At 43.9% G+C, this 11584-nt stretch overlaps 1 protein-coding gene across 2 annotated transcripts in view; it reads left to right on the top strand.

Moving 5' to 3' along the window:
* The window catches only part of LOC105182762 (uncharacterized), a 59819-nt gene extending 49374 nt beyond the window's left edge, over positions 1-10445 (top strand). For both annotated transcript variants that reach the window (XM_019841259.2, XM_025307267.1), the window contains exons 2-8: positions 4370-4555; positions 5838-5985; positions 6100-6376; positions 6448-6691; positions 7149-7286; positions 7481-7777; positions 7901-10445. In XM_019841259.2, coding sequence (XP_019696818.1) covers positions 4370-4555; positions 5838-5985; positions 6100-6376; positions 6448-6691; positions 7149-7286; positions 7481-7777; positions 7901-8301 — 1691 coding nt within the window. In that variant the 3' untranslated portion in view covers positions 8302-10445. The remainder of the gene's footprint in view (positions 1-4369; positions 4556-5837; positions 5986-6099; positions 6377-6447; positions 6692-7148; positions 7287-7480; positions 7778-7900) is intronic.
* Positions 10446-11584: the final 1139 nt, after the last annotated feature.

Here is an 11584-nt window from a genome sequence, read left to right on the forward strand (position 1 = left end):
TCCTCGACCCTCCTTCTACGACACGCGATCGTGTCCCGAAAAAAAGGAGTCGTGAGATTTTGGCAGCGAAGAGGCGTTCCGAGTAACTTGGCGAAAATTCGAGGGGACAAACGGAAACGAATGGATTGTGTATTTTGGCGAGAATCCCGAGAGTGTCTGAAGGGCGGACAGCGCTCTAATTGGCTTCTTTCGATCTGTATTAAGTAAAAGATGCATTTACTAACCAGAAATCTATTTTTCAAGTTTGACGAAAAGACGCTCGATATGGTTTTTTGCTTTTTTTTCAAAATTTTCTGCGTTTAGAGCTCTGTTTGCTCTCTACTATAAAATATAATGCAAATTTAAGTAGATGTCATCTTGCATAAGTCATGTTGAACAATTTCACACTCGCATATTACGTCAGTCAGTACCGGGAACACTTCCGTTCAAATTATACTTTATATAATTTATAGAAACTCGAACATTCCAAATAGAATGTACGATTATGCCGAGAATCGGAAGACAAACAAACAGAAGCGACGCACAGCTCCTTCAAACTGTCGCTCTCGCTCCTTAAGAAGTTTTCGGTGAGAGAGAGAGAGAGAGAGAGAGAGAGAGAGAGAGAGAGAGAGAGAGAGAGAGAGAGAGAGAGAGGGAGAGAGAGAGAGAGAGAGAGAGAGAGAGAGAGAGAGAGAACTCCCACAAATCGAGCTTCCTTGTCTTTCGCGGAGACACAGTCGCCAAGTAAAAGCCCGCACCAGCTTACAAGTCATTGACCCTCTCTCTGATGGCAGACGCTCTCGCTCTCGCCAATTCACTCTCACTGTCGTTTCACCCACTCCCATCCGACGGAGACCATCGAGGGTAGAAAGTAAAGGGTGGAGAGTACTCGCTGTTCTTATGGTTCTCGATAAAAGATTCCGTTCCTGACCGAGGAGATCCGGGCAAAAACACAAGAAGTAGCGAAGCGCGTAGCATTATACGGCGGACGTTCTTCTTGAACTTTACAAACCAGGAGCTTTGTTATTGCATCTCGTACGTATCCTTTTCGCGGGTTCTCCATATTTACGAGACGCTTATCATAAAGCCGCGATCACTGACTCAAGTAGCGTTACGCAAATGCGCCGCCTATTCCTCACGCTTCAACGTTCCTCGTTCGATGTGAGATATTTGGTAAGACCACTTACATTTCCGCAAGAACGGACCTCTGCGCTTCGTAGATGCCGCGTAGACGCAGAACGTCGCCGCCATTCATCGACACCGTATCGTACGATCTGTAACACAAACGCAGAAATAACATTGTTACGTATCTCTACGTATCAGGGCCCCCACGAACGCTCAATGAGCCCGGTCGCACAGTCGTCGAGCGCGTATTTCAATTTGATGGATTTCGAAGCAATTGTCCGCATACAAATCTTTCCTAATCTTTCACGTTCTCTCTCCCCCGTCAACATCGTAAACGATAATAACGGAAACATCCTGTATGTATCCCAAGGCGAATCCGGACGTGTATATATATATATATAGATATAGATATATATATATATATATAGATATATATTTGTCCCTTCGTAGGGGAGAAGCTAAAGGCGGTTCGGAACGACTGCTCCGGAATTCCGCCAACACACATCCAGAAGGAGAAAGAATCAAAAGAGATCATACGAAGGAAGGAGCGACCTTAAACGACGCTCCCTACAAATAAGTCGTCGGCCGTCGGCGAGCGGCATTTAACGCGTATCCATCGCTACCGTCGTAACTTACGCAGTTAGATTAATAAGGGTTTTATTTTTTCTTCACGCGACGATTTGTTTCCGTGACGCCGTGACGCTCGTCATCTCCTGCAATATAAATAAACCGCACTTATGACGATCGATAAATTCTCGTATTCGATGCAAGTCGGTGAAAATTAATTATAAGAACACGACTCTCCTTCTCTTCGCGAAAGAGAACGACCTAAACGCACCCGTCTAATAGCCCGCCGATGTAGCAATTAAAACGGTCTTAACGGCGATCGAGCGCTCGTTCGGTGTCTGCAGGCAACCGTATTAATTAGCGTTCCAGCGAGAGCGCTCGCATACGCGAGACTACGATTGAAAATATACGAAGAAAAGCGCGATTTTCCCCCAGACTGTGAAATTACATCCAGCAGAGAATTACATCCCATTCTCATGGACGTTCAAGAAAAGTTCACTTAAAATCAACTATGAACGGTATAACATACGTGAGAAACGAACAAATTGTTTTCAGACTTCCAAGTCTACCATTCGAAGTTTAAATATCACCAACTGAGAACACTGAGAGAACACTTATAAGAATCTCAGATGTTTTCAAGTCGTAATTCGTCTAAAAGAAGAGAGAAGAAAATCGAATGGAGCGGGAATGTGCCGCGCGACTTACGGTATAAACTTTGTCGTGAGAATAACGTACTTCTTGTAAAATATATTGTAAAGTATATATAAATACTCCTTGTAAAGTGTAAAAACTAATAATAAGATTTAATTTAAAAGGCACATTTTTCTTAAATTATTTAGATGCTTAATCTACGGGATATCGATGTACTTGAGTTAATTTCGACGAGAAAGAGAGAGAGAGAGAGAGAGAGAGAGAGAGAGAGAGAGAGATGTGGCGGATAAAAAACGTCCTCGATACAAAAGAGTTGATTTACGCGGTCTACAAATAGACGAGAGCTATCAAGGCGTTCGGCCCCAGCACCGTTCCGAAGTAGATGCAAAAGGCGTTCGCGGCTTTATCCCGGAGCCAGACGTGATTTATTGATGAGATTTCATGACCGCGATAGGCGCACTAAACACGCGTTGCGTGGCAAGAATAAGGCGAAAGAAGAAAGAAAGAGGCAAGAGCATAAGGCATCATATTCGTTAACGCGTCAATGTTACGCACTTGGTTATATTCTTCGAAAACTGATGACTGATCATAAATCATTTAGGAAGCGGCGGATAACAACGCGTTAATCTTATTGGCTCCGACTGGCCGGGTATCTGGGCTATGGCGGTAGGTAGTTCGGTCGGTAGCCTACTTGAGAGAGATACGGCAAAATCGCAAGTTGTGCGAGGAGATATATATATATATATATATAGGTATATAAAGCAGTGAGATACTTTTAATCCATTTGCACAGGCCGGAAGTATACCCGACGAAAATTGTTGTCGGCTATTCATGCTGACGAAGGAAATAGCTGGGGAAATGAAAATAAAATGAAATAAGAGAGAGAGAGAGAGAGAGAGAGAGAGAGAGAGGAAGGGGAAAGACGAATTACGTAATAAAAAATATACGAGGAAAGGTAGGCACATTTCGGATGTTTTATGTTGAAAAAAAACTTTGATTAAAAATCTCGACTGATGTAGCTACAATTCAAGATTCAAGTCAGGGCTCAAAAGCGTTTGCTAAAGCCAGACTAGTGATAATATTTAAGCGCTTGCCGAGGCATATCTATTCGAACAAATTTCCGGGTTATTTCCAGCTACTAATGACAAACGACGCCGAGAGCAGCGGAATCGATCGATGCAGAGAGCAAACATTTCCCGGCGTGCTTGCGCACCGCCAATCGCGGTTTATCCTCCGATCGTAAAGTATCGGTTGGGGAGCAGATTTGCTGGATTGCATTACCGCATACAATACACAATCGCGAAGCGAGCCCCCGCTTCACTGCCGACATACAGTCGCCCGGAAATTCACGGAAGATTAAGAGAACCGCCAAATCGTGCTAAATGCTGTCCGGCGTCTTCGTGTCAAGCTGGCTCGAGAGCGCAGCGCGTTTCCCAATGACTCCGGATAGACAGACGGGCCGGAAAAAGCAGGATGGAGAGAATAGTCAGATGCTCGAAGAAGTGCATTGCAGCAACGTGATACGACAGCAGACAATACGCCGGGGAAAATAAGAAACGGACGCCAGTCGAAGCGCCCTGTTATCAGTGACGCGTAACGAAGATCGAAACCTCTCTGAAATTGCTATGCATGATTTGACGTTTATATTGCGGAACAGATTGCGAGCGATACGCCGGGGTCCTATCTCCTACGGGGCCGTCGCGTCGATCAACGACACCGCCGACGTCCCGGCAAAAAGTTAATAACAACTCCGTGAGGAGACTTCCAGCCGTTGCCAGCCGGCATTTTTCTGCGGCGGAATTAATTCTGTCGCAATGCGTTCGACGTGTGAATGCGTCAACGTGTCCGTATCACGCGGCGATCAGAATGTGCGCGATGTTGTAGTGCGCGTGTGTACGTCGGAAGCTCGTTCACATCGGTGTAATTACACGTAATTGCCACGCTGCCTTCTCGTCAGCTTGTGCTGCACGATGGCGATTTTATCTGGAGGCGTCGCCTGCCCTGCTACGCGATTGATGAAAACTTGAGAGACCTTCTTTCGTTGCAGGATGGCTGGGGGCAATGTCGACGGGTGTCGCGTTGCTGGTGTCGCCGGTGACGATAGCGTTCTGCCGGAGAAAAAGCACCAGAGTCACGGCGGTCTTGGGCGGCCTTGTCACCGCGCTCGGCTGCCTCTTCACTTCGTTCGCCTCGCAATTTCATCAATTGTTCTTCAGCTACGGCACCGTAGTCGGTGAGTGAATAACGTCGTGGTGATAACAGGACAACTGGCAATGGCCACGTCCTACGAGTTATCCTCGTACGCACTGAGAGAAAAGTATATGATATTTGGAACTATAATGATATAGTAACTAAATTATAGTCCGAAATATCATATTTATAGTAAGTAAGTGTTATCATAATATCGGTAATAATTATACGATATAGGCATAGTATAACCAACCATATAATATTTTTACTAAGAATTATAGTAAGTTGAACTAAAATTATTGTATGGATACAAAATATAAAATGGTAGGTAAAGTAACTCTTTTATATAGTCAATATTACCGGAATATTTGCTGAATAAGGACAGATGTAACTATATGAATATTAAATCTCACTATATTTGTGAATGAGAAATTACCATATATGTGGTAAAAGTAACTAAACAATTATTTAAGACAATCATTGACTATATACTTGTGTTTATTCTACTATATTTCCACCATACAGGTTCCACGAACTATAAAAATATGGTTGACGCCAAAATGAACTATAGAAAAATATAGTGAGATTATATAGTTAATTCAACTATATTTTTCTATCAGTGCGCAAATTTCCGCAAACACGCAAGTCAATGCAAGTTTCAGAGGTTTAGTTCCCGTGGTAAAATTTCTCATCGATTGATGCGTCGAAGATGCTGGGCGAGCAGATTTCTGAGATTTTTGAGCAAACACATATAAGGCAATTTGAAGAACAAAAATTAAGAGCTCATACGATGTTAGACATGCGTGTAATTTTGCGGTACATTAATGTTACCGTTTGAAAATTATCGCGTCGCAATTATCAGTAAATTATTCCGGAGCCCTCGCTCAACTCCCGCTTGATACGTTTGTGTGAGTCATCAGTTTCGAACGATAGAGAGGAGACGATGATGTTTAATCCGTAAAATGAGATGTAACAAAGCCGATGCGATGATAAGCTGGTAAACTATGACATGTAGCATTGTTCTAATATATATAGGCCATAATCGGAGGGTAGGAAACTACGTCCTTGCTGACTCCGCGTTGCCAAATGGTTATTTAGACTCGTGAGTCATCTTTCTTTGTTTCCGGCACCCATTAGTCGGGTCCCGCCTTCGTTCTTACCCTAACGCTCCCTTTAACGCGCGAAACTTCGCGAGAGTCAACTCCCGACAGCAATTTCGAGAACGCAGGGAGTAGTCGACGAAAGTGACGAAATATGTCGTAGCGAGCGGGCTTCTACGGACGACCTCAAAGATTTGAGCCATCGTTGTGTTTTATATCACACAGGGATAGGGGTTGGAATGACGAGAGACTGCAGCACGCTGATGGTGGCTCAATATTTCAAGAGGAAGAGGGAGCTCGTTGAGATCTTCATCGTGTCGGGCAGCGGCTTGGGCATAGCGGTTATGTCTGCTTTTATAAAGGGCGCGATCAGGTGCGTTGAATGGGCAGCGAGAGAGAGAGAGAGAGAGAGTAACGAACGGTAAAAATCCCTTCCGACGGATTCGACTACGTGAGACAATTTGCCGAGGATTCGCTCGGTTTGCAGCAAAATCGGATGGCGGCTCGGTCTTCAGGCTGTCACCGGGGTGGTTTTCCTCACCTTCATCCTTGGCACCTTCTACCGCAGCGCCTCGTTGTATCACCCGCAGCGACGGGCAATTCTGCACCTGAAGAATCAGAAGCGCAAGATAAAGGACAAAAACAAGGCCGATGACAGGCCGCCGTTTTTCGACTTCAGCACTCTGAAGAGCAAAACAGTGAGGATATTACTGGTGTCTACCGGGATCTCGGCGTTCGGGATCAACACGCCGATATTTTATCTGGTAATGGCCGAAGGGAACCGACTATTTTAAGTTTAGGGGAGACCCCAGAGAGAGGATTTTTTTATTTACAGGCGCATCAGGCCGAGGAGGAGGGTCTCGGCGACACGGTCGTCCTGTTGCAGGCTTATCTCGGACTGGCTTGGACTCTCGGCTGCGTGGCTTTCGGGCTTCTGGTCGTTCATCGTAACGTCGAATGCAGGATAGCCCGTCAATATCTCACGCAGGCGGCTGTCTTCGTCTGCGGACTTTGCATCCTCGCTCTCACCGCGGTCCAGGGAAATTATCACGGATACGTGATGTTCGCGTGGATTTACGGTAAAGTGATCTTCGCTCGAAATAGAGCTCGACCGAGAATGGGATGCCTCCACGACACAGAGAACTCCAAGGTTCTCGAAAAAATCTGTCGCTTGATATTCTTAGGTATAGCGACGCGAGGCGAGCATTCGGCGTAAAATCTTCTTTGCTTCTTTGCTTCTCTTTGTCTTCCTTTTGACAAGGTGGCAACGTAATAAATGAGATTATGTAATCGGAGCGACTTCCAATTTGCACGTATCACTTTCTTCCTTTCTTCGAGGTAGATCGCGGAAGATCGATGATGCAAAGAGCGGGAGCCGGCAAACTCACACACAGTTTACGACTGCGAAACGCGAGAGTAATGGGGATTTAGTGGCACGATTTATCCCGCTTTTTATCCCTTCCTTCACACGCAATAAAGTCCTTCGTGATCGAATTACGAACGATAAAAAAAAAAAAAACACTGTTCTCTCTGTAGGCATCTTCTGCGGCGGCTATCATTATAGCCTGAAAATGTACACGTACGAGAGAGTGAGGGCCCGGAACTTCGCCAGAACGTGGGGATTCGTCCAGTGTTCCCAAGCGATACCAATCGCAATCGGCGTACCGATATCGGGTAATTAAAACGAAAATTATCAAGCAATGCCCATGTTTCAACGAACGACATTATTCCGTCAGTCAGTGACATTTTGGTTTCATCTAGTCTTCGTCCTTTTAAACACGACCTTTCTCAAACGACCTTTCTCCGCAAAAAACACTCGACGTCGAGTGAGCCAGCCCTGTAACGCATAAATCTGCCATGCTTTGTAGGATACATAAATGTGGGTTGCGGCGGCAAGGCCGGCTACTACTTCAGCTCGACGTGTGTCTTGGTTGGCAGCTTCACTCTCTTCTTCATCGATTTGCACCGAAGAAATTTGTCCAAGCATAAACACACCAGAGCGAACGGCACGAAGCACCTGTGTGCCTCGGACAGCTGTCCTAAACGACGACGTGCGTCGTTCAGTCAGGAGCCTGAGAACGAAGGGCCCCACCTAGCCGCCGCTGGAGCGGCTGGAGCGACGGCAGCGGCGCTTGTTCTGGGTGCCGACATCGCTCCAGCACAAGGTGAGTACCTCGTGTCTTTTGCAATTTGCATAATCCCGCGAACAAGAGCAAATGATTACACGAGTGATCCCGAAGGTAAAATGAATTCTCGCCAAGTAACCACTACATTACGTCGTCGGCTAGGTGAAGCAATGGACGTCCTAGGGGCCGACAAGCCAGAGCTTACGTGCATCTCGGAGGAGGGTATCGCCGACATGGATCTACCCGACAATCTGTTCGAGGATCTCGAGTACGTGGGCGACTGTATAACTTCGTGTAACAAGGTCGAAAACTACCTCATGCTCTCGGAATTCGAGAACAACCTGATTGCCGAGATACCGATGATTATGGATCGCCGCGGACGCAGATGGTCCTTGGCACGATCCAAAACCGGTCAACCGCTTGCCAACTGCGGCCAGACGAGCGGCGCGCAATCGACAAACGACGAGGAAGAGGTGAAGTCGAAGTGGCGTTTTACGAACACCGCCGCGCCGTCGAACACAAACAACCGAATGATCACTGTCATCGACGAGGCGAGCGCGTAATCTCGAACACGGACGAGGCGGTGTCGTTAACCCTAAACTTGACAAGATAATTCAGGAGAAGCAAATCTCAAATGATACAATGACAGGTGTGAGAGAAACAAAGACGAAATTTCTCAATAAGAACAAAGAAGAAAAGTGTGTAACTATTAACGAATATTTTTAACGAAATTTTTCTCGAGAATACACTGTTTATATAAAGCGAAAAATATACTAATGCTTAAAGATAATAAAATGGAAAGAAATATATAAACGTGTAATTCATATACAGATCTTAAAAATTTATAAACATATTTTAATAGCGAGAAGAAATTCAATGTCTAAGTGATGAAGAGCAAAATTGTATCTTGTAACCGTTAGTGCAAATTGCCAAGTGTAGGGTTAAAGAAAGTCCGCGAGGCTCGTTTTCTCATCTATTACAGAGAACGCACGCAGTGTGCTAAATTTATTTGTTTGCATTAGCAGTCGACGAAATATGAATCACCGCGCGTGATTCGCGTGAGATTTTCCAGAATCAAAGTTCTTCAATCCGAGCAGTTTTAATTTTGGAAGAGAGGGGAATTACGAAAGATACGTATGAAAAAAACCAAACCACAAAATACGAAAGATTGACTGAATTATTCCGGCTACAAAAAATACGATTTACCGATATTTAGTTGCAAATTATTATTTATCCCCTTTCTGTCGGCTGAAGTACTCGCAGAAGTTACGTGACTCATAGTCGGCGGATATACAGTGACACGATACCCTGGACACGGCGTAAAGCAGTTCCTTGAGAACGTAATCACTCGAGTGAGGCGCGATCTCTCGGCTCGCGCGATGCAATTAAGGACAATAATGTCGGCTTTCGACGAGAGGAACCACGGAAACGCTCCGTCCACATAAAAACAACCTCGACTCGCGACGGCGTATTGCTTTGTGTAAGCTTCCTGCTAATTCACTGTCCGAATTATAAAAAGTATAGCTCGTCGTTATTATATATAGTTAACTCGCAGGCGGCATGGCGATTTATGTCTTGAGATACTTGAGAAAGTAAACTTCAGGGATGAAACTTCGCTGGTTACGTGAACGTGAGACGGCAAGCTCAGGCTCTCTTGGTACAAATGTTGCGATTTACGCGAAGATTATTGCGCGTCTGATAAAGTAGTGATTGAAGATACGATCGTGGCGGAAATAACATCGATAGCTGATTAAAATTCAGTGGAAGACAAAAAGAGTATGTCAAGGCACACGTTTTGTTAAGAACCTCTCATCCTCATCGATTTTCATGAATGTTCCAAGTGTCGATGTAGGTTTTGCTACGATTGGATAAGAACTGGCAGTTGAAGAGTGAGAAGTAACGCTTGTACGTAGACACGCTAGCTTAAGATTCGAAAACTAGTCCGATCGCGATTTAGAAGCGACAGTACGTCGTGAAAAGCATATATACGTATATATTGTCTATAACAATTTTTCGGTCAATGACAGCATGTAGCGATCGACTCCACATTAATAATACGTAATAATCTATTTATTTGCCCCTTTTCTATCATATTATTTATATTAGAGTGTAAATAGTCGCTATTGCTACCGTGTATATACACTTGCGTAAAAATATGCAGCCGTCGGAGTAGATTGCTGTAACGTTAATAACGTCAATCGCGTCTTTCAGGATTTAACGTGAGAGAGGATCTACCCGGACAAATCATATACCTTTCTTGAAACAATATTGCGCCATAAAAATAATCGATATTCAAAACACGTTATTGTGTGTGTGTGTATGTGTGTGTGTGTGTGTGTATGCGTATGTATGCGTGTATAAGGCGTGCATTCTTTTATAATTATTTATACAATTAATATAAAAGTCAAAGAATAATTCTGCTATTTAAAATACAGCGCGAAATTCACGAGAAACAAGAATCGCACTTCTATACAATTTGGCTCATAGATATCTTTTTTTCTTCATAATATTTTCTTTTCTCAAACAAAGTTACACAATTATATTAAAAAAAAAAAATGTAATAAGAAAACCCATTCACCGCCTACCAATTTCTTTCAATAAGTAAGTGTCGAATCGCTAAGTATACACCATGAGAGACAAAAAATTGCCGAATAATTGTATTATCGTGATGTTATTGATATAAAATTGTGATTCTCAAATACATGAACCTCGTGTGTACCTCACCATCATTTCTCGCAAAACATCCTGATTACAGATTCCATATCCCCAAACGAAAAATTTTCGAACGAATATTCAATCAACATGAAACGCTCTCGGTGCGCCGTAACAAGTACGATTTGAAATTGGACCAAATTAGAAACGATACGACCAAACAGTCTCATTACGATTCCAATGAATGCGATATCGATAACGTCGCGTTAATTATGCATTTCTGCTCAGCCTATTAATTTCAAACAACACGCGTATTACGTTACACACGGCCGCACATATACATTCGTTTCAGCGACCATCAGATAAGAGTTATATCTCTGAATCACCGTGCAGCCGATGACTCAATTTTGCTCTTTGAAATTAAAGTTTCGGGACATGTCAATTTGAGAACAGAAACAGGCGATCTAACGTGTTGTCTCGTCGATTTCGAATAGTTTCGTTCTCGAATTGCTCGATTTGGCTTTCGATTTGATTTCGAATTACCGTCGTTTTGTTTCAACTTGAGCGGGGCGAATGTTCTAGTTTCTTTATCGAAATTTTCATAGAAAACTGCCCGAGAAGTGTGTTAAAGATCGAGCCGCGTGTTTATCATATTGTCTTGCGTGTCGCGTTCATTACTATGCAATTGTGTGTGTGGCGATTGGCACGATGTGTATACGATAAGAGATAGCACGATGGCGGACAATCGCTCCAAGGCGGCGTCTCGCGATCAAATGCCCCTGTGGCATGCGTCGTGACGGTATTCTTGTGAAAAAAGTTGGCGTGACTCGACCGAGTCCTCGAGGTAAGTCCTGACCGTAATTTTCACGACAACAGATCCCAATTATTAAGCCAACTACCTATTTCCGTCTTTCCACGAATTCTCTCTCGATTAGCATCAGGAAACAAGGCCAATTTGAGAAAATCGTACGTACGGTAAGACTATAATGTAACATAATGATCCCGTATAATTATAATCGCGCTAATGAGACAAAAAAGAATCTTATTCATTTATAATTATTTGTCCCGCGTTTGGCACGAAAGATTTATTAAAATTTCGGTATAATTCGGAAATATCACTTTTCCGTCCCCGAACGACGAAACCACTGGAACGCGATATCGCGAGACGAACATCATAAATCAAGCGAAGGGTCT

The sequence above is a fragment of the Harpegnathos saltator genome, unplaced genomic scaffold (genome assembly GCF_003227715.2).
Source record: "Harpegnathos saltator strain DR-91 unplaced genomic scaffold, Hsal_v8.6 scaffold844, whole genome shotgun sequence".
Taxonomy (NCBI): domain Eukaryota; kingdom Metazoa; phylum Arthropoda; class Insecta; order Hymenoptera; family Formicidae; genus Harpegnathos; species Harpegnathos saltator.